This window comes from Stenella coeruleoalba, assembly GCF_951394435.1.
Source record: "Stenella coeruleoalba genome assembly, chromosome: 8".
Classification (NCBI taxonomy): Eukaryota; Metazoa; Chordata; class Mammalia; order Artiodactyla; family Delphinidae; genus Stenella; species Stenella coeruleoalba.
In genome coordinates, this window is record NC_137154.1 from 87,537,324 (window position 1) to 87,560,995 (window position 23,672).

The 23,672-nt window shown below is 44.6% G+C and overlaps 2 protein-coding genes across 2 annotated transcripts in view; both read left to right on the forward strand.

The window, feature by feature from the left end:
• POU2AF2 (POU class 2 homeobox associating factor 2) overlaps window positions 1-3,957 on the forward strand; it is a gene marked incomplete at its 3' end in the record, with an annotated part of 29,066 nt that extends 25,109 nt beyond the window's left edge. The window contains exons 3-4 of the mRNA XM_079929315.1: window positions 2,064-2,362; window positions 3,556-3,957. Of these exons, the coding sequence (XP_079785441.1) occupies window positions 2,064-2,362; window positions 3,556-3,957 (701 nt within the window). The remainder of the gene's footprint in view (window positions 1-2,063; window positions 2,363-3,555) is intronic.
• A 9,192-nt stretch (window positions 3,958-13,149) lies between these two features.
• Window positions 13,150-22,491, forward strand: POU2AF3 (POU class 2 homeobox associating factor 3; the record flags this gene model as incomplete). The annotated part of the gene is made up of 6 exons (XM_079929588.1): window positions 13,150-13,156; window positions 13,788-14,240; window positions 15,017-15,111; window positions 19,038-19,092; window positions 20,498-20,727; window positions 22,120-22,491. The coding sequence occupies 6 exons, from the start codon at window positions 13,150-13,152 to the stop codon at window positions 22,489-22,491; spliced, it is 1,212 nt and encodes a 403-aa protein (XP_079785714.1).
• Window positions 22,492-23,672: the final 1,181 nt, after the last annotated feature.

Here is a 23,672-nt window from a genome sequence, read left to right on the forward strand (position 1 = left end):
ATAATAATTTGGGGCACTCTCATATGTGTGTGTATACACACGTAGACACATACACACACACACACACACACACACACATGTTCCTTCCAGATCCCAAACTCAGAAGGGCATACGGTTTCTCACTAATTTTGGTAATCTTCAGAGCTGGAAAAGGGGAGGGGGTAAGAGCAGGAGACGATCCCACATATCTGAATGTCTCTATGCTGTGTTTCCCAATCATATTTATTGTCCCTGGAATCTGGTTGTATCTGCTCCATTCTACAGAAGAAAATTTCTGCAGCCTCTGTTATCATCTAGAATTATTCTTCCTCTTTTTAGGAAGAAAAATACATGCTTAAAAAGCAAAGAGTTTTTTTCTCTGTATTTTTTTACTTGGAAATTGGAAATACAGACATGAGATCCTGGAAGCCTTGTTTACTTATTCTTCATTCTGTTCTCAGCCTTAACCACTACTGTGGATATAAATTCCTGGCATGAAACGAAACCTCATTTATTGGTATTAATTTTCACTTGCACAGATGTTTTTTCTGGAGAATTATGCTTACGATGAAACCTCGAACTGCGTCTTTCAAATTCATGAGCAGATTAGAAGTTTGGGGCTATAGAATTTAAGATGAAAGTGGAGTGAGTGGAATTGTGCTTTAAGTTTCTACAGGGAATTTTGATTTCCTCTGAATGAATGAATAAATTCACATGTAATTGTTGAACATAGTATTATATGACTGGGTTTACAGAAAATGTGTAGGACCTAAGCTCTGCCCCCATGGAGCTTGCAGATGGATTGGAAAGAGGGCTGTAACTCAGGAGAGAGAGTATCGAGCATAATACGAAGTGCCACATCAGGTGGCAGGGGCCAAAGTGCTGTGTCTGGAGAGTCATGTATGACTGAGTCAGTGTAATAAGAAGGAGGGTCTTGATGAGTCTGTCTTCTCTCCCTGTGGAAGAGTGGGCAGGGTGGGCAGGGACAAAGCTCAGAAGCGGTTCACTGTGTTTGGGAAAGGTGACAAAGACAAGCACCCGCATCATCCTCCCAGCTCAGCCTCTTTGTGACCTGAGGGAGTAGGTCTTAGCTAATTGGATCACACCCACCACCAGCTGGAAAAAAAAAAAATCAGTTTTACAGCCCTTGAGTCTATGCTCCTGACCACGTTCTAAGTGATGAAGGGTTTCCTGCTACAACTGAGCTACGAGATCAGAAAGTCTTTAGCAAACACATCTCTTCTCCTCTGGGACTATCTCACTGGCCTTACCTTAAATGAGATTCTTCTCAGTTTCAGCCTCTCCAGGTTTCCACCAAGGGGAGCTTTCTGTGCCACGCATTCCCTTCTCTCGCTTGCAGTGCCCAGGTGAGCTGAGTGAGAGACTCAACGTGGCCACAAGAGGGCAGCAAATAACACCAGACTCATCAAAGCCAGAGAACATTTTTTGTGGTCCTCTAACTTTGCTTCACAGAAGCAAAGCAAGCAGCCGGGTGCCTAATAGGTGCAAGTCACGGCCAGTGTACAAAAAAATTAGAAGAAGAGTACTGCCTGCCTCTGATTTGGGGCGGGGTTATTGTCTCACCTTATCTAGAGATGCTGAGTCTCACATAACATGCCCCAGAAGCAGCCTCTTGCAAACGGTCCTGTATCTATGGGGACAGAGCTCAGAAGCTGTGAAAAAGATACTTCATTAGATGAAATGTAAATGCCAAGGGCTTCTTATTCTATCTCCTTAAGCCCAAAGAGATAGAATAAGCACAGCGCCTAGCACAGCACCTGGCACATTGAAGGTGCACAAGAAGTGAGAGACACTGAACAGTTACTGCTCCATCTAAAGTGAACTTATCCCCAAAGGCAGAGCGAACTTTAAATGTATGAATTATTTGGGCTGGACCAGTTAAAAGAGATAATGCCGCTATATTTAATGCCTTTCAAGACATTTATCTATTTAAATGTTGGCCTTGGCATCAGGCCTGCGTTGGAAATATCATTTCACACGTGGAGAGACCTGGCTGCAACAGAGATGCCTTGACTTCCTCCAACGAAACAACTTTTGCCCGTTTGTTTTCCCCTTGGCAACAGGCTCACCGGTGATGTCAGGTTACTATGGTATCAGGAGATCCCTCCTAACCGACTCGGACTTCCACAACAGTAAACAGTTCGCAAACGATGCTTGCACCCGAACTGTGGCGAAGGACATTGCCTGCGAGTCCTCGGCAGGGCAGGGCCACCCGGCCCACCTGGACTCCTACTTCCCGGAGCTCTACGGGGACCACCGCCCCACGGCCCTGACCCCCAACAGCGACTCCCTAATCAGCGCTTCACCCCTGCCACAGCTCCTGCCGCTGCCCTTCCCCAGCGAGCCTGCACACTTCGTGCTGGTGAGTATGCAGAGGCTTAGTTTAGGGGGTCACTAACGTCGGGGCTCCCGCGGCCCTGGCCAGCCTATGTGCTTAGCAACCCGGTCTGCTTGCCCCGGAGACCCCCGGAAGGCTGCTCTGCGCCGCCCCGGGAGATGCCAGGATCCACGCCCAGGGAGCCCTCCTCAAAGATCCGTGCCAGCCACGCGGCAAGAAGCTCTATCTAGGGATTTGGGCGGGGACGACTGATAAAACAGGATATATATCCATTTTGTTAATACTCTACCGATTGTGCCAGATGTTTCCCCATTATTCCTCCCGTGCATAAGGAAAGAGCACTGAAGTTACCTCGCAGCCAGCGAGGCTGTCAGCCAGGGCAGGCGCGTCAGGACTCCTCTCGCCCTCCCCCTCCCTGCCTCCCCTCTCCCACGATATTTCTACCCTCTAGAACCCTGTTCTCTCGCAGTCCTTCCAGAGATGAGTTCATAAAGATGAATACTAGTAAATTTCTTATACTGTAAAGCCCTCAACCACAAAGGCATGAATCTCTGGAGATGGGATTTTAGACAAAACAGGCTGTGGGAGAGTAGGAATTAACATTATTGAGTATCTACTACAGCCAGGAACTTTTATGTGCACTTGTTCATTTAATACTTGCAACAACTCAGGGTATAGTTATTAAAGCCCTATCTTACAGATGCACAAAGTGAAATACTCAGAATCAGGAAGGTAGTAAGTGGCCCAGCCATGAATTGAAGCCAAATCTTTCCAGCTCCAAGCCTATGAGGCTCTACCCCCTTGCTCACTGAGGGCCGGTAGCCTTCCTAGCCCTCTCAGAAGCCCACTGTGTAGCTTAGGGTCTACTTCTTCCAGGAGTAAATGATGAAAACGCTGTCAAAATGTTCATTTTATTATCTTCACATTTAATGTTTTCTGGGGAAAGGACTCTCTCTCTCTACACACACACACACACACACACACACACACACACACACAGTCTAATTCTAGAGTAAGAAAGGAACTAAAACTCCCACTGCCGATGTCAAACACCAGAGGGGAGAGCTGCCTGGTAGGGAGGCTTTGGACAGCAGAAGGAGGACACCTAGTCTGCTTTGGAAGACATGGGCCAGCAGCACCCTATGTTGGGAAGGAAATCTGCCCACGTCAGACGATCATCTAATGACTAACCCCAGTGACCTTTCCATCCTCCTCAGAGGGACTCATGGGAGCAGATGGTGCCCGAAGACCTCAGCCAACCAGACCCCGTGCCGACCAATGCCCTGCAGAGCTTGGCGCCCAGCACAGGCTGCCTCTCTCAGCTAGAGTCGGGGAGCATTGCCCAGCACAGGAGCTCCGGTTGGGCGGCGCCCCTAGCGGGGGTTCAGTCCTACTCTCTGCACACACTGGAGGATCTGTACCACGTGCAGGGGTACCCAACCCCATCCCCCTACCCCTTCACCTCTTTCATGACAATGTCCGATGACCCACCACCCAAGGTGGGGCCCTTCTCCCTGGACGAGGGGGCAGACACTTCTGTCCTCCAGGACCCTTCTCCGTGGACCAAAGAAGATGGGAGCCTGGCATGGGGGGCATATGAGTGCCACCGAGCTTACTGAGGATGCCAGAGGACTTCTGTGCTTTTCTTTAAGTCAGTGTCTGTACTCGCAGATTGTCGTGGTGTGGCGGCTCCTTCAGAACTGGATTCTCAGGATAAGCCATGGTGCCACCCTTTGTTAATAGATGATGATGGCATTCACTTGTGATCCTCCCCCTATAACCCCACTGAAACACACCACAATGTGAATTCAGTGTGTCAGGGACCATATTCTACTTAGACAGCCTGACAGAGGGGTCTCTGGGGGAATTTAGTAACCCATTATGTTCTGAATCTTTTGTTATCTTTGAAGTATCATTTTTAGCACTGATAGTTTTTTTTCTTAAATTACATTAAAAACTTCATGCAGATCATAAAACATACTGATTTCGCTCCAGTTTTTCTTAATTATGAACTATGTGTGTTCTTCAATAAAAGAGAATGCATAGGATATAATATAGATTAGGGTGCATAGAACAAAACTCATTTTATATCATGTGACTTTATAAAGTGTGAAGCATTATATGCATTTATCCCCTTATGGCGACTTGCAAATAACAATAACTTGCAGGTAACAAATGTGACACCACATATAAATGCTTTATTGTCATTAAAATGAGGTCAGGACACTATGGCTTCATAAATAACATGGTTTTGACTCTGCACTAAAGCCCAGGATGTCCAAAAATCAGGCTAATCCAAAAAACAACACAGACCAAAGACTTTCTTTGATCAATGGTAGCCTTAATTAAGCTAGACATTGTCTCTCTGATGGAATAAACCGACAGTTATCAGAATGCATTAGCAAAATGGACATTCTACGATCAAATAAGAATGCATGCATTGTAAGGAAAACACAGAGAGCAGTCCTGGGCTGTCGGCAAGAAACAAGACTACAGAACACCAAGAAGCAAAGGGTCTTTGGAGAAGGACGTGTTGTCAGGTCCTTTGACAACATGACCTTTGAAGAAAGACCTTGTTGATGGCTCACTGGTCAGAAATATATAGCTCTTACTATGTATAAATGAAGAAACTGACATTTGAAGCATCAATCTGTCTCATGTAAGTCTGACTGGTGTGGACTTCTTTGGCAATTAAATTCCCATAGTAATCCCCACCAAGCAGTGTGCCTCTCTGCAGGCCAAGCCCATCATAAACACCTTGCACACACTTTAACTTTGCAAAGTGTGAGTCAAGGCTCATAGGTCACACCCACAATCTTCTTCTTGTCTTCCTACCACCTTCCTTTCTTTATTCTCTTCACCACATTTTTCTGACCCATCGGATCTCTCCTGATGCAGTGCTTTTTTCCCTCCATCTCCTGGGGGTCCAAAGCCCCTCAATACAGTCTCCGTCGCATCCTCTGTGACAGGGTTCCATGCTCTAGGTAGGAGTCTAGAAAGTCAAGTACGGATATTAATTCACATTTAGAAGTGAATAATTGATATTCCTCCTTGTCTAGGCCTTCAAGGGTATATATTCTGGTTGAGCAAACACACACATAATTTGTGGAGTTCTCAAAGAAATGCTTGAATAGGAGCCTTCTTTTACCTCACAACCTTCATCCCCCTCCTGGGACAGCATCCCTGGAGAAACAAACAAAGGAGCATTCATGGTCCATAGCTGTTGGGCTGCACTCTCCCGGGTCCCCTGCCTACTCCTTCCCTCCCACCACTCCTTTTCACAACCTGATCTTTACTTTGCTCAATATTTGCTCTTCAGTGGAAGGGGACAGCGTCTACCATGGGAGAGAGCTGCCCTTCTCAAGTCTGCTGAGACTGGAGACCTTAGTCCTGGTTGCCAGCATCTTCAGTAGAGCCATCTGTCATCCAGCCTCACTCATACCTGGATGGCAGGCCCCACATCAGAAGGAAGAAATCTGGCCCTCCCTGTAGATGCAGGGTCTTCACAAGGAAGGATCTCAAAGTCACTTTTCTAGATTGGTTGTATAAATTTTATAATAATTACAGTCATCTACTGCTTACCATTTGTTACTAAGTAGCATATAACACAATAATCATAAGTTTATGTGTAAGTCATAAATATGTGTTCCTATAACTTCAATTTTGGTTTAATTATAACACTAAACGTTAGGCATGCTTATTTCTTTTAGTTTGCTATTGTCTATTCACCTATTATGTTCATCTTCTCACAACCTGAGGATTCACTGGCTCTCAGATAAGTAGAGCTCAGTGACCAGTGGTGTCTACATTCTTCTTAGAGCATCCAAGCCCTTTCATAGTGTTTGGCAAATTTAATTTATAAAAAAGGAGACACACACAGGCCCATACTCTGTCTAGTATCCGTTTCAGTTCTCTAGTCTAAAGGATCAAGTGGAGTGGGGAATGGCGCTAATAATTTCCAAATGGTAAATGACTTTTAAGAATTCTATTTAGCTTGACAGTGTTGCTATATTGCATATATTTTAATTTGGTTCTGTTTTATTGTTCTGGGAATTTACAATACTTTGTAAAAAGTGAAACCAAGATAGAAAATTATGCTAGGAAAATGAATTATATTTCCCTGTCCCATTTCCCATTCAAGTACTCTCTATTTCCTACCACATGCCAGGGACTAACTGCACCTTTATGTAATAATGCAGAATGCCAACATAAAGATTATACATGTTCTCCTCTCCCTCTCCTTCTCAAACCTGCTCTTCCCAGACTCACAGCTTTCCTGGGGAAGCCAGAGAAAATTTAAGTGTTCAGGTTCAAAACACCATTTCTTTCAGGTCCTTTAAGATTTAAAGTAAGCAGAGATGGTGATGTCAAATTCAAGCTAAGAAATCTCCCTAGAGGATAATGTCCAAAAAAAGTGGAAAGCAAAATTTTCCCATGTAAAAGCTAAAATATAGGCAATCCCCCCATACATCGCTAAAAACAGATACTATAGTATGTAGTTGAAACTGTTTGTACTTCTCTTACAATGTTATACAAACCCCAAAGAAAGAGAGAAGAAAACCACAGCTTTACCTCATTTACTTAATAACTGCTTTTAAATCAGCGTTATGACTTGCTACAGCTCAGTTAATAATACAATATGATGGCAAGGGGAAGACTTCAGTACTAGAGTACTGTACAGAAAATTCCACAAAGGGAAAAGAATTACTAATCCCAATAGTAAAATATATATTTGCATACATACATATATATCTATATACATGTAAATATAAACATATATAAAGGAATTACTAGTACCTCTGTGATCCATTTTTAATATGTAAATCTAAATAATACATTCACAAGAAATAAAACATCAGGTATATTTAAAGAACTGAAACAACAATTGATGTCCAAGGTTTAAGTCACATTACGTTACAGTCATTCTACCAACCACACATCAAAATTATACTCTTTCTTTATGTTCGATCATGAGGTTCTGTCTAAGGTATCCTCACTGTTCAAATAATATTACACTGTTCATCTTACACACCATATTTGATAACTACTGACTCTCGAGAGGTTCAGTGCAAAATCGTACACTCTGGCTAAAGAGGATTCTCTAACTAAACTCATCAAGGGAAGGACAGTTCTGTGTCCTCAGCACCTGGCTTAGTGTCCAGCAAGTTGTAGGTGCTCAGTAAATCTCTGTTAAGTTGAGGGAAAATTATACCACAAAGATGAGTAACAACTTAGACCTCAACACTATGGGTGACAATTCTGATGTATAGGAAAGTCCTCACCATGCTTAGGATTTAACTTAGTCATACTCTTTGCAAATCATGACAGTACTGGCTATTGAGTTGTAGTGGTAATATATTTAAGATGACTGATTTCATATTTTTAAATGTCTTTAAGAAGGAAAATTACTGAACCTTTGAAGTAGCATAGAAAAATGTTTATATATTCATTTAGTATCTATGTAGACTATAAATATTGCTAAGAATTCTTATAAATAAAAGTTATTCAGTGTTTGGTATTATCTCTGGTGTGATAAAAACACATATGATAAATAGATCAGGAATTAGAATCCCTAAAGATCAGGTTAAATAAATAATAAGAAAATCTTCTATAATTATTTGTAAATGATGACACCATGTTATATTTGATCTTTGCTATAAAAGTGTCCTCTAATCATAATCTCTGATAAACGTGTGGGTTTGCAATATGTAATGTCATTGTCAGTATATTACAAGCCAAAAGGAAAAGAGAGTGAAAAAAAAAATTTACAAGTTCCAAAAGGAAGAAAATGTGGACAAATCAAATAGTACCTAAGAATTAGCTTTTCAAATTGGGAAAATTGATAGCCATCCCTGCTAACCTTCTCTCTTAACCAAATATCTTGAGTGGATAATCTAAAAGTTTAAGGCTTAATAAATTAATTTAATCATAAATGAAATATCACTTATTTCTTAACGCTGATAATATATTCACAGGCTTTTATCACAGTAATCTTTATGTTTTTTTATGTCTCAAATGTTGCATAATAAAAATGTCTTGGGAGGGTGGGAGGGAGGGAGATGCAAGAGGGAAGAGATACGGGGACATATGTGTGTGTATAACTGATTCATTTTGTTATAAAGCAGAAACTAACACACCATCGTAAAGCAATTATACTCCAATAAAGATGTTTAAAAAAAATGTCTTAAGTAAAAGATGAACTTTTCAAGCAGAATCTGATGGTATCTTCCTAATTTAAATGATAAACTATCAAATGCTCATTCCCCATGGAAGTCTCTTAATGTAAAAACTTTGGATATATTTTATGGGAAGAGACTGACTTACCAGAAATCATTAAATAACCTTCCTCTAATAGTCTTCCTGGTCATTTTCATATGGACCAAACATTCACATTGGACCCAGTAAATACTTGTTTCCTCCATGTTTTTGGAACTTGATATTTCCCACAAAGTTTGGTAACAGTGTCCCACAGTCAGAATGACAAAAGAACTTTGCATTAATGAAGAGAATTTAGAGCCACAGTCAAATTTGGAGGGAATAAACTCCCTCTTTTTCTTCTACTGAAAGTCTTTTCATATTCATGTGTCATGTGTGTCTAATTTAATAACGTCTCCTAAATATAATGTTCTGCAGTGTCATTTGCATACAAAAGCCTGCCAAAAAATTTCAGTTAAAATATTCGGTTTAAAACTTTTAAAAAAATGTATTCTATTCCCATTATTCTGGTGCTACAGGACTTTAAGAAGGCCAAGGACCAACTAAAGGGTTTCTGAGATCCGTGGCTCAGAGATTTGAAATACTATAACATATGAAGAACTAGAGAAATTACAGATGGTGAACCTTAAAAAGAGAAGGTTTGCAGTGGGGGTGGAAGGGGACACGATACCTTCTTCAGGCTTAGTCCTCGGCCTGGTCAGAGCAGATCATCAGTATATGCTTGTTGAATGAATGAATGAATGAATGAACAAATGAATGAGCCAAACAGACCTGTAATGAAGGAGCAGTGGTGTGGACATGGGAGAACAGGTATTCCATGTTACTCACCAAGCAGTTGATGACAGAAAGCATGACTATCAGTCTGTATTTCTGGTGCTTGGCACCAGGCCTGGTACATAGATGGTGCTCAGTTAATACACCGCATTGGATTTTGTCTCAGCCAATTATATTTAAAGCAGTCCAATAGTGGAACAGGCGGCCTGACACACGGTGAGCTCCCACTTCCTCTGTGGGCTGGCAGCTCAGCCAAGTGGCGGAGGGAGCCTGGGCCGGACAATGACCGTCAGGAATGTTGGAAAAACACTCCAAGTCTGTCTCAGTCCCTCAAAGACCCCTTCCAACATCCAAACATCTGGATCCTATGTTATATTTTGAAGCAAGTGAGCCTGTTAAAACCCACAACATTGTTTTCAGTCTTTTATTAAAAACCCGAAAGAGATGATCAGGACCTCAGGGCAGACACCTTGAAGGTGACCATGACCCCAGCAAGAAAGAAGAGTTTCCAGTCTGAGACGCACAAACTGTCATAAGCCTAATTAGCAGCTTCCCCTCCCCTCCAGTCAGCCTCTTCTCGGGGTTCCGGTGACCCCAGTGTTTACAGACCACTCTCCAGTCAGTGTCTGCACTGCCCCAGCCTCCCCACACACCCCGACAGTACAGCAGACAGGACACGCTGTCCACGAGCACAGCTCTGACAAGTGGGTTTGCATGTCTCACAGGCAATATTTTCCAATGTCAGTCACAACGCACTGGTGGGTCATTAAATTATATTAGAGACTCCGAATCAACATAGATGTTTTCATGAATAGAATGAGATGGAAAAGATGGAATAGAAATTTTCAGGATATCTCTTATGCATAGGTGTACATTGTTCCATGAAAAGTTTGTTTTGTAAATATATAAATATTGTTATAGATATAGTATGTGAACATGTAAAATGAATTTCCTAGTGTGGTTTGAAGTCCGAAAAGTTTGAAAGCCTCTGCTATAAAAGATCAGGAAGACAACAATGTTAATTAAGAGTAAGGGTTTAGCATCTGATTTATCAGAGTTTGACTCCCAATCCTGCCATGTGTGTGCTCAGTAATCTTGGTCATGCCGCTCAGCCCTCTGAGCCTGTTTCCTCATCTGTGACACGGGGAGGCTATACCATACAGTGCCTGACATGCAATAAACACTCAATAAAGGACAAACTCTAAAAAGTCTATGAGGAACATCCAACTCCATGGGGCCTCAGTGCTGAGCCGGTTGTTCCAGGCCTTGTGACACACACAGCCCCACAAGGAGGGTTCACAGGACCCAATTTAAGAAGAACCCTCCCTTACCCCCACAGGTGTGGCGTGTGGCTCTTAAATACCTGTGCTGGGGTTCTGCAATTATAGAAACAGTGGCAACGAAACTCCTTATTGTTGAGCTAAAAACTGGGGGCTTCTTTCTCAAATCAGGGCTCAGGCCTAAGGAAACCCAGTTTTCTGAAGTTGCTGGCTAGCAACAGCACTGGAACATCCATCCCAGGAGCAGGGGCCAACGCAGAAGCCCCCAGAACTGCTGTCCTTCTTTGGGCAGAGGCTTCTGGAGGAAGGGACAAAGAGGTCTTTGCTGTCTCTACAGAGCCCGTGACTTCCAAGGAGCTCACCTCTCACTCAGCCCTGCCTGCCTTCTCCAAAGGTCAGCCAATCATCAGCACCAATTTCGATGATGTTGCCAAGGGCGCTCAATGGCCTCCTGTCATCCCTGTCCACTTCCACATGAAAGGAGAGGTTAGGAAGGAGACTAAGCCTGAAAAAATGAGACAGCACCCCAGAACATGGGAAAACAGACACACACAGAGAGCCAGGGAGAAAAACAGCAATGTAGGTAAGAAATAGAAAGCAATGACGAGAAGAGAGACAAAAAGAAAGAAACTCAGAAAAAAATAAACACAAAGGCCATAGAGGAAGATTTTTTTAAAGCAAACCAAAAAATAAGTATAAAACAAAAAGGAGGACAAAAGAGAAAAGAAGTTATGGAAAAAGTTATGAGGACAAGAGACTGTCCCTAATTCTACGCTGCTTTGCTCACTGTTCCTTCAGAAGGGGGCCGTGCCCACACATAGCAGGACAGGGAGAAAGAAATAGGGGCTCTCTGAACTCCCAGTGTCCTTCGCCTCCTCATGAGTCTGGTCCTGAGTACATCAGGGAAACTCAGGACACAGGCTCAGTGCCTTTGGAGAAAGAGGCTCCAGAAGCTGACAGATTCCAGCTGGGCTGGGGACAAACACACACCACACCTACTGCCAGGTGCCATCTCACGTGTTCCCAGCCCTGATTCCCTCCCCCAGAGACACAACTTCAGTTGCCAAGCAACTCTGATCCATCACAGACCCTGGTGTCCTGTCACTCTTAGAGCCCCTTTCTTCCATTTCTGTGTGCTCCTTCCTGCATCCAACACATTCCAGGGCATTTGGGTATTTTTCTGGTGGCCTGAGGGGCTCAACTCCACCTCTTGCATTTCAGAGAATTCAGAGAACAAAGAACAGAGGCCTATAACCATTGCCTGTCCTGGCAACATGGAAATGGAAAGGTAGCCCCACCCTGCCCTCTCTTGGGGGCCAGGAGAGGATTTGGCCTGGCACCCACTCCCTCTCTGGACCACTCCTGTCTTCTCAGCTTCCAAATCACACAGAAGAGGTACAGCAAGTGGTTGGAGAACTTAACCCAGCACAATCCCTGGTCATTTGTGAGGGGCTTAGGCCTGGACCAATGAAGCAGTTGACTTCATATCCCTCCCACCTCTCACCCAAAGTGTGAAGGCCTGACACAAATCCATATCCTTTCAGCTAGAATGAGCAGAAGCCAAGCTTATCATTTCTCTCAACACACGCTCCTGCAACAAAAAGGCAGGAATGGCTCTACAGGGATAAAAAGGAGAAAAAAGGGAACTTCATAGTGAAAAAAAAAACACCAGCCTCAGAAACTCTCCAGAAGGTGAAGCCCCACAGGCATCCCCAGCTCTGTGGGGAGGAGCAAAGGGTCTTAACAGGCAGGCATTCTGTACTGAAACCCCAGTGTCTGGGGCACAGACAAAGAGCGGAAGAAAGGGGAGGGAAGCCAACACGTGGCCAGGCGGGGCCAGAAGGAGATGAGGTGCAGAGCTGAGGCCTCTGCAGGCCTCCAGCCTGCAGTCTGGGCCCAGAGTGACTCCTTGCCAGGCCAGACCTACTGGCTGCCATGTTCACTCCCCAAAACCTGAGATTTTCTCTTAAAACAGAGACTGAAGAGATGGAAATCAGTCAGCCTGGCCAGCCTGGCTCAGGTGGTCATGAAGGGCACCCTAAGTCACTCAAGGCTCCCAGAGCTGCCTTTGAGGCAGAAATACAGAGCATCTTTGAGGACTCCTGCTCTGTCTGTGGGAAGGTGGGCAAAATGCTCAAAATACAATAAAAGCAAGGGCCAGGCCCCAAAGGGGTCTCACCCCCTGTTTCTGTGGACTCTCTGTGGGGTGCCTGTGTGCAGGATTTCTGCAGAAGATAGTCCATTTTGTTAAGCCTTTGAATATTCAAATTGAAAGTATCGCGCAATCATTGATTGTCAAATCATGGGTTTCTAGAGGTTTTAAATACTTGGCATGAGGGGGAAAAAACTCAAACCTATACCCGAAGGTATAAAACATTAATTCTGTTTGTCTCCTGCTCCAGGAACCTGGGTGCAGCTGGATGCTTTGTGAAACTTTAAAAATGTTGCATCTCTGCCTCTCCCCCTGCACAGGAGCCCTCCTAGGCGCTGAGCCCCTGCAGCTGCAGCATCCAGCCACCAGCCCAGCTTCTGCTGACCACGATGTCGGGTAACTCGGCTTCTTGTCCTGGGGTAGGGTCACGAGGGTAAGGGGCGTTTTGATCCGGGTGTATTTCCACGGCTTTTCCTGCATGGAACAGAGAGGCACAAAGTCAGGGCATGCAAGTAGGAGCCCGGGATCCGGAGAGGGCACGGGCCACGCTGTGGCCGCTCCCACTCCACGCCTGGTCCCGAGGGCAGAGGCCCACAGGTCCAGTTGGCCGCTGTGGCGTCCGCGTACCCCGGTCCACCACCGGTCCTTTCACTTGGTCATAGTTGTGACCCTTGGACTTCCCGGCGCGGACTTTGTGCGCCCAGCAGCGGCGGCGGGAGCTAGAGGCTCACGGTGAGCCTGGGACTCAAGCCGGTTGAGCCGGCCCGCGCAGGGCTGAGCCGTGGCGGTCCCTGTGCGGACCCCGGGCAGCACCCGCTGTCCGCGGGGACGCGGACGCGGCAAGGAAGTCGCAGGGAGACGCTGGACCGCGGACAGGGCGCGGCGCCCAGGCCCTGCGGGCCAGACGCGGGATTCCTTGGGTCTGGGCGACGAACACCGCGACCTCCTTTCCTGGGGAGAACCCTAGCTCCCAGGACCCGGCCCAGGGGGCTCCCAGCTGTCCTGCTGCGGTCTCCGCAGTGACCAGGCGAGGCGCTGGCGGCCCGGCCCTGTCGCCGGGCGCCCCGGCTGATCGCGCGGCCCGCCCCTCCCCGCGCGGCTCTCCCGCGCTCACTCCAGGGTCGACGTCAGGGCCGGAGTCGCTCCTGGGATCCCGCGGCCACCCCCGCCCGCAAACGCCCGCCCGGCCCGACCTACTCACCGCGGCTCCGCGGGGCCCGCCCGGGGCCGCGGCTGCCCCCGCTCCCGGCGCACAGGACGCCCTCCCCAACGACCCCTAGGGCGCGCTCGGCCTCTCCCGCGAGCCGGGCACCCAGGCCCGGCCCCGCCAGCCCCAGGGGCGGCCCCTTCCGGAGGGCGGCCTCCCGGCCGAGTGCGCGGTCCTCAGCCGCACCGCACGCCTTCCCCAGCTCGCGCTTCGCGGACTCGACTCGGAGTCTTCGGGCGCCGCGGAGAAATGCCTGCCCCAGAAAGGGAGGGGGTGGGGAGAGACGGGAAGAGGAGCGAGCGGGAGCGGAGACTAAGGAGGGAGGAGGAAAAGATGGAGAGCAGGAAAGGCGAGAAAGGGGGTGAGGGAGAGAAGGCAGAAGAAAAAGACGAGAGGGAGGGAATTCTCGGGCCTGGTCCCTTTACTGGGGTCAGTCTGGCGAGTCCCTCACCGACCCAAGGACAAGGCTGGCCAAACCCACCTGCCGGCTGCTTGCCCCAGGGCTGGCTTCCAGGCCAAGGGCACGTAGAGGTCAGAGGCTCCCCAGAAGCCACGTCTGCCCTGGCGGAGAAGGAAGGGACTCAAAACTTCCACTGGCGTGGGAGTGGGGTGGGCTATGTCAGCTGCGGCGACGCCCAGCCCCTCCTCAGGTTCTGGTCTGGGAGAGGTCTCCATCCTCTCCCAGACCAGAACCCAAGGTTCCCCTAACTTAGCCAAGGGGTGAGCTCCCCTAGACTGGTCTCCACATTCCTGAGCAGAAAAACCTGTGCTATTGGCCTAGGGATAGGGCTCAGCCTGGGGCAGGTAGCCCCACAGATTTCCATAGGTTCTGTTTCCACTGGGGCCCTGAAACCTGCCCACGGTATCTCTTCATCCTTTCGAGTTTGAGAAATTTGAGTTTCTTTCCCATCTGTCTTTTAGCGTTCTCTTTGCATTCTCCAGACCTAGAGATCTGGCCTCAGATGCCATAGTTTATAAAGAACTCCCCCACACCCCAGCCTGACATCCGAACCTCACACTTGACCACTGACTCGGTTGCCTTTCCCCAGAAAAACCTAAGGTGTATCAAGGTGTCCGGGTGAAGATCACAGTGAAGGAGCTGCTGCAGCAGAGAAGGGCACACCAGGCAGCCTCGGGGGGAACCGTAAGCATAAACCCTTCACTTCTTCCCAACTCGTGTTCAACTTCATTCAGCCCTGTGTCTGGGAAGGTGTAGGAGGCCACTCTAGGCCCCAGTCACCATCCCCGGGCCTGGCCTTCCATAGCGGTTCTTATAACGCTGTGCCCACCTTCATCCCAGTTCACCACAGAAAGCAACAGAGAACAGCTGGGGCATGTTGTGGAGCTCAAGATTTGGGGGAGCCCATCCCTCACTGATCATAGTGGAGTATAAGAGCATGTTGGTCCAATACAGGGATAGAAGCAGCCAGTAGGTAAGTAGGTTGTTATTTTGTAGGAAGACAGTGTCTGTGCCCTCACATATGCAAAGAAAATCTCTCCCAGGAACTTCCTTTTAGGGAGCCCTTCAAGGAGAGAATCTCCGTGGAGCATTCCCCGCCACCTCATTCTTCTGGAACCCAGCCTCTGAGGTCATTGATCTGTAAATCACCAGGCACTGAAATTTCCCAGCCGAAAGGGGCCGTGTAGCCTCAGAGGAGACAGCTTGAAATACAGAACCTCCTTAAGATGCAATGAAGCCTTGAGCAGTTCCAAGTTATCATGCGATTGATCTGGGCAGTCATAAGGGTACCCTGCCATTTTATGTACATCCTAAAGCAGAAAGTACTACCAAGAGTGCTCAGGGCAGCAGCAGAACCAAATAAACTAGGCGGGGTTATCCTCCAAGAGAGGGCAGTTCATTGCCGAGAGCCCTTGATCACACAGTTGCCTTTGGGTTGGTTTGGGTGTGAATGTCGGATATGAAGGACAGAGCCCATATTGCCCGTGGTAAGACTGGTCCTGTCTCCAGCTTATTGGCATCTGTCGCACAACAGTTTTTGTGTCCAGTGCTGTTTGTGTGCAGTGCCCGACTTCATGAAACTGGGCCTTTTCGGGAAGAGGCAGATGCGGTAGGGGTGATCAGCACAAGTTTTAGAACCAATGGACTGGGTTCAGACCTCAGCTCCTCCATGGCGTGAAGCCTCGAGCAAGTTACTCAGTCTCAGTTTCCTCATCTTTAAACTGGAGATAATGGGATTTTGTGAGGATTAAATGAGTCACTGCCCATAAGCACTTAGAAGAGTGCTTTCCACTTAGAAAGTGCTCAATACATGTTAACTATCATTATAATTATTTCCCAAAAGCAGCTAAAATAAAAGTACAAACAGGGATTGAAAGCCAGCTCTTCAGTAATGTTCATTCACGCCCTTTGCTCAGAGTTTTAGCGTTCTGGTGTGAGCTTGCTGTGATGGCACGAACAGCACACATTTTACATTTTCTGGGTGTAAAGTCAGTACCTCCATGTGTAGAATTTCAGCTAACACCATAAAACTTCCTTCCATTTGTACAGGGTTTTCCAGTGGTTCTTTTAAAGCACTTTTGCACACTCACTATTTCTTTTAATTCTTATGACAACCAGGGGAGGTAAGTAGATCGGGGATCTGTATGCCTCTATTACGTCTAAAGGTCAAAGCCTTACAGTCACTAATGGTAGAGCAAAAAGTGGGACTAAGATCTTCTTGTTCTTAATATTTAAAGAAACTTCCCACCCAATGGCTCTTAAAATTCATCTTTCTGCAGATCCAGCTGTGCTGAGCAGGAGTCTGATAGCCTCAACCATCAACCCCTTCAGTTCAGAGATTATTATAAAATTAATAAAACCAGGAGCAAGGGAACTGCGAAATACTGCTGGTGCCAAAAAAAATCATCAAGACGTTCCTAACAAAATGTAATCTTTTGTTAAGGAGCTTTGGTACCTGGTAGAATTCTGCTCCAGCTGCAACCTGCACTGCAATTGCCCACTTGCACATGGCAATTTGATTACTCTTGGCCTCTTACAGGTTGGTTTGGCCACTGTTCCCCTGTTAGCTAGCTGCTGGAAGGAAGGCAAGGCTGAGACATTGCACTTGTGTATCTGACCAGTATCTGTTCCCTGGAGCAGTCTGACTTATCTGAATTTTCTGAATTCCTCCCTGAGAAATAATCAAGCAGTACTTCTGAGCCAGTGCCTTTCAGGAACATGCAGAGCAAAGCCAGCCCTACTTTGCTTTCTGGAAGATTTTATCCACCCAGATCCTCACAGACATGGAGGAGTAACACAGAGTTGATTTAGTTGTGATAGCCAAATGTAAAATCTCTCACTGGGCACCATCAGAAGGATCTAGGATTCTAGGAAAGCTGTGAGGTATACTCAGTAGGCAGGGATGGCAGGTAACAGGGCATGGTGTATGCCTGCTTCTGGTTTAACAGAGATCATCTCCAATTTGTTCAGTGCTTTAAGGATACCTCTGGGAAGCGTTAAGCCAAGGAAAGAGTTAACTTTATCAAATATATAAAGCAGGAAGAAATGTATCGTAATTTGCTATAAAGTCAGAGTAGCATCCACAATTTGAAATTTTAAGAAGGCAATCCTGAATGGAAGTTATAGATTGAGACAAACATTAGGGTCTCAATGCCAGGAGAAACACGTGTATGCCAGATTTGTCAGTTTGATTAAAAAACTTACTTCGGCCAGATCAATTTACAAACAGCCCTACACACATACACGCATGCACACACAACTCTTTTACCTTTAGGATAAAGAGAAACTGGAGTTAGTACTTATCAAAAGGCATAATTTACCCTTTTGTACCATTAGTTTTTTTAAACAGCCTTGATGTATTTTTATAAATTGTAGATTGTGGATTTTTGTGCTGTTTGAAATCTAAGAGAGAGGAGACTTTGTATTCTTGCAGCAAAGTAGAAAGTGAACCCATGACTAGAAAGATAATATCAAGTAGGGTATTGTAAACATACCTGAGGGAGATAACCTGGGGAGGCCTACAAACAGACCATTCGGGGGGGAATGGGGTTAACCAGAGCTTTACATTGAAGCCGAGTTTTTAAAACCCACTCCTTGCAAGTGCTTGAGCTTAAGCTGCAGCCAAATATTTGCATAAAGAACTGGTGAGGGATTCCAGCTTCCTGGTTCATGATATTACAGCATGGATCGTTTTCAAAATTAACACCACCTCCTGTTTCAGCAGCGGCTGACTGTGCAGGCTCCCAGCGGCTCAGGGTACAGGAGTGAGTATACCCTGTAAACCAGGAGAGAGGCATGCTGAGCTCTGCTTCCCAGCACAGATTCTCAGAGCAAGGCTGGTCCCTTTAAACTTTAAAGCCACCACCTGAAATCTAAAAAAAAAAAGAAGTCCTAAATTACTCAGTTAGTACAATTATCAATTTAACTGGAAGACACAGGCTACTTTACTTTGAATAGTTAAAAGGAACAGTCTCATAAACTTCAGGTATTTAACTATCGTAGTGAAAAAAAGCAACTTTTATAGAAAATAGTAAAAAACATACCGAGCGGTGAAATATTTCCCAGCCATTAACTAGAATGTAGATAGGCTCCAGTTCACTGAATACAACTTTAAGAAAGTATTCTCTATTTTAATATTTCATAGCTAGGAAGAACATGTGACTATTTTTAGCTATCCAGGATTAAGCTGCCAGATAGTATATGAAATTTTTAAGGAAAATGATTGACTAAGTTACGGACAGTTGGGATTAAATAAATGTTAATCCTTATTTATTTTAAATTAAATAGTTTAATAGAAAGGCTATTTACTGTGTTTTCTTGCACTGTTCATTTATGTCATATACAAATCATTTAAATTAATTTTTATCAAAATTAACAACCTGTATAATTTAAGTGGGAGATATTAGAAAAAAATCCCCAAGCAAAAATGAAAGTTGAATCCAAAGACGATATAACATTGGTTGTATTTCACAACAGTGAGTTTTTTTCAGAAGAAAGAATCTGGCTTACCTTAAGCAGGAGGCAACACAGCTCACGTCAAAATGTCTTAGATTTCCCTTTAAAGAACTTTTATTTCACTTTGCTTTGTGGTCATCTTCTTGCTTTGGCAGCTGTCCGGAGGCAACAGTGTCCACCTTTCAGACCCAGTTCCACCATCTTCTGCAGGTCAGTAAAGCCAGCCTTACAATTCCCTCAAAAACTCTTCCAAAAGTCCATCTCGAAAGGCTTTCAGTACTTGATTCAGGGGTTAGGATAGGCACCACCATTTAATTGGAATCCAACCAATCAGAAGGTGAAAAAAGGCATGGTGACTCCAAATACAAGCCCAGCAAGGAAACAAGTGCAACATTTTGTCCTCATTTCTGAACTGTCTATTCCCTGCTACCTACTCTGCTCCAAGAGCTTGTTCCTCACATTAGTTCCAGGTCCTTGTCTCCAAGTAACTAAACCTGATTAAAAGATCAGAACTGTTTTCAGAAACCTGTTATCTTTTTTAGTGTACTATTAGATGGAATACAGAACATCCCGAGGTCCTAGAATAATGCCTTTGCTCTTGTTTCGCTTAGTTTCTAGCCAACAGGGGCTTCCCTCCCCTCCTTTTCTCTCTTCCCAGAAAGCAGTTCAAACAAGTGTAAGTTTTCTCAGCCCATTACGAATAACTCTATTACATAAACACTCCTACCTATGCCACTCAACGGCTCAGAGTTTAAGGAGGTCATATATAAGGAAACCAGTGCTATGGGAGCTCCCCACTGAATGTGCCACTTGACCTTAAAGGAGCCTCGAGACTTCAAAAACTCCAGTGTTCTGTCGTTCCTCTGATGGACACACTCTAAACCTATCTTCTATGAGCATTTAAGGGTAATAATCAGAAATGGGGCCTATTAATACTGAAATGGAAAAGGGAGGGGTTTCAGAACTATTCTTGTTTGGTATTTAACATATTAATTCCATGATCATGTGTAACATGTTCACTAAGGAAACATTTTGCTTTTTGTAATATAAAATGAGCAATACTAATCTGTAGACATTCCTGGTTTCTCTATTTATAATATGCATTGCCATTTGTAATACTCCTCAAAATTTAAGTTACTGAGTAAGTGTGAAAACTTTTGGAAAGCAATTAACCCTAGATCAAGAGAATTATTTCCCATGGCATCAGAAGTTTTCTTAAAGTCTCAAACAACACTACAAGTTACTTCTGAGAGATGAGGATCACTTGGACTGCAGATAGGGGTGGGGTGTTGGTGCTTTATAGTCTAGGAGAGTGGACAGGGGAAGTTTGAGCTTGACTGTGACAGTTGGACAGAAATGGGATCACCATTGTTTTCTTTTGCCCAGGCCGCATTTACAGCCAGTTTCCACATTATTAACCAGATTCATTTCAGTGGACTTGAATTCTCTAAGGCAACTAAAAAATCCAGATTGCCTGCTGGCTTACTTTTCTCGAACTTCTTAAGCCCCCTTTCCCCCTAGAGGTAGTAAATATTCAGAATAAAGAACAGAACTCCATTCAGATCTGTAAGTGCAATTTTTAAACAAAAATCTCTCCTTTTCCTTTTTCTTCTAGGACAGTATTTTGAGCCTGAACCAATTCCTTCCACACCCAATTATTTCCAACCCCGAGAATTTTCCAGTTGTGTTTCTTGTGAAGAAAATCCAGGCTTCCTCGACCAGATATTTGATTCCTACCTTCAGACAGAGACACACCCGGACCCTTCGCCCAGTTCCATGCAAAGTACTCCACACTATTTCCCAGACAGCTTCCAGCCTGCCCCTTTCTGCTTTAACCAGAGCCTGGTAATTTATCTCTGTTCTTTACAAAACCTATTATTGTTTACTATGGGGCAGAGAGTTTGTATCATCTCGTGAGAAATCATAAAAACACTATCAACAAGAAAATCATCCAGGAAACAAGCAAAGAACCATTTAAAACTCAATGGAGGTAGAAATAGCCACACACTGAAGGGCAAAATCCTTTGGATACACACGTAATTATGATTTCCCAAGTCGGCTACGCCCAAGTACTTTTGGTGTGTGGCCATAAAAAGAGGTTTCCCGGCAATACTCATTTAATGTTTTTAAACTGTAAAGTTCAGAAATCTACTCATTGGAAATTACTGATTTAAACAATGGCCCTTGGATTTTTGAGTTCTAGAAATTAGAATTAAGGCTGTTTCAACACAGTACAAACTGTCATCTGATAAGGGATTTTTTTGTTTTATTCTGGCATTGAATTGGCTCTACTAACTGGTTGTTTTGGTCTGGTACAGGCACAAGAACTCATTTGGGTCTGAGATGGTTGGTAAAAAAATGAAGTCCTAATAGTTGAAAACATTTGGATTGTCTGTTCTTCATGGACCTCAAATGTTTGAAAATGTGTTACCACTTAAAATGGAAATAAGGTGTCCATTGGTAGATACCAGTTGTTGAAGATGTCTTTTAGATACTCGTATAGTTTTTTTTAAACCTTAGAAAGTAGTTTTTTAATGTAAATACTTTTTTCTTTTGGTTTGTCAAAAGTCCGTGTAGGTATCTGACTAAATTTTAAGGGGATAAGAAATTAACTCCACAGGATATGCACACAGGGCCCCAGTCATTCACTTCTCTTCCAGCTTCCAAGTTAGGCTTTCTCAGTAACAATTGTGGACCTGCTTAAGAGGAAGAAGAAAGTACCTTTCTCTGCAGGGGTCAAGACTTTAGCGCCTGTAACAGTAGTTTCGAGTCTTGGAGTCTCCCAGACGCTGGCTCATTGAGGATCTCGGTTCTACCTGTGTATGTTCACCTTGTTCTCCACAGTCAAGGGTGTGGAGAACATCCGGGGTGCCACCTGCAGCTTATATCGTGGCACACAGCAGGATTTGATGCGCAGGTGATGAAGCACAATGGGATTTTGTGGTTTAAGAACAAAGCACGCTCTAAAGTATGCTTATAACAAAGAAAGCCAGTGAAGCAAGGCAATTTATTGTTGGGAAAGAAATAGGTAAGTATAGAATGCGGTGTCATGAAATCACGCCAGCCAGCAAATAAAATTACTTCTGCAGACTTGGGTTGGGTTGGGTGTTTTGTTGTGCTTTTCTTTTTTTTTTCCCCCTAATGTTCTTCCTCTGAGTTACTAAATCTACTCTATTCAGTTCTTTTAATTCTGTCTAATTTATCAAGCTTTTTGTTCCTTGGTTTTCATCTCTCTAGACCCCAGGATGGCCTTCGGATTCCTCCACTCTCTCTGGTTCCTTAGACTACAGTTACTCTCCTGCTCAGCTACCTTCATATACTCCGGAGAATTACACCTCTCCCCCTTCTCTGGACACCAGAAACTGTGGCTACCCCTCGGAAGACTACTCCTACCCTCACCTGCCCTCACACACCCAGTACAACTGCTTCTCCTCTGCCACCGCCTCTGTCTGCTGCTGTGCGTCCTGCGAGGCAGAACACTTGGACACCTTCAGAGCTTCAGAGTGTTTTTCTTACCCCAGCACAGACTATGTGAACTTCACTCCCTCAGCAGCAGCAAGCAGTGATTTCTGTAGGAGGGAAGCAAACTGGGACATCTGCTATAGTTAATAGAAATCACATTAGTTTGGAACATGGCATGCATACATCTATTTTTTTACCACCTCTAGATGACAACTCAAAATATGCAACCTGCTAACAAAATATCACAGGCGCAGTTTACATGTCACCACTTTCGATTTTCTAACACTAATTTAGGCATTAATATGAAATTCAGACCCAGTCATAGTGCCACTCCTACTTTGTACGCTTACAGTTAAAATTGTTGTAGGGAATATTCGTTTTACTTTCTGTGTAATGAACAAATTATAATTTTTTAACTAATAAATAATTTTGTATTATTAAAAGTTGGCTTATTTTTTTTATTTTCCAATACTCATTCCCCAGTTGATTTGAGTAATATCAACTAATTCCGGAAATCACTAATTACTCTTCAGTATTTAATCTCACTTGTTCATGGATTGAAAATTATTTTAATATCATGAGGTGCCTTGGCTCCCATGGAGACAGAGGGTAGACACAGCTATGATGGCTGAAGAGGGACAGTCAGCCTCACCGCTAGATGAGAGTGTACATCTTGGGGAAACATCAGAGAAAGACATTTATGAATCACTAGTTTCTCATATCTATCAGTAGTCAGTGGAAGGTTAATATGACCAAAAAACACATCTTACCTACAGCACTGTTAACCTGTAGATATTTCATTTCCAAAATCCTTTTTCGTAAACTTTCGGGGCAAATACTTGATCTTTCTCTTGAGAGCTACCATGCAGTTGATGTACCAAAAAGGTTAGAATTCTTTGTTACCTTCTATTTCTGAATTTTTGCTTTAGGTCTTTAAATAGGCATCACTGGTGTTTACAGATTGATTTGTAGGATTGACCATGTTGTTTACGACTGAACTTCCTCTGATTGATCTATTTGAACAAGGCCAACTGTCTTTCAAGCTGAAGAGGAGCTACTTAAGCCATCTGTGCTAGACTATACTGTTACATCCTGTTTGCAGAGGGCATTAAGGCCCAGGACTTCATCCCTGCTGTGAGGTCTGGGGGACATTTTCCTCGTCTTGAGGTTCGGCACAATGGCAGCAGTACTGGTACCATTGGTACTGGCCACAGCTACCATTTTCTGAGCCCTTCCTGTGTGCCAGAATTGTCTAAGCGTTTTCTCACACATTTACTTCTCTCATTTACTCTTCGCAACAACATTGATAGCAAAATGAGGAGTCTGAG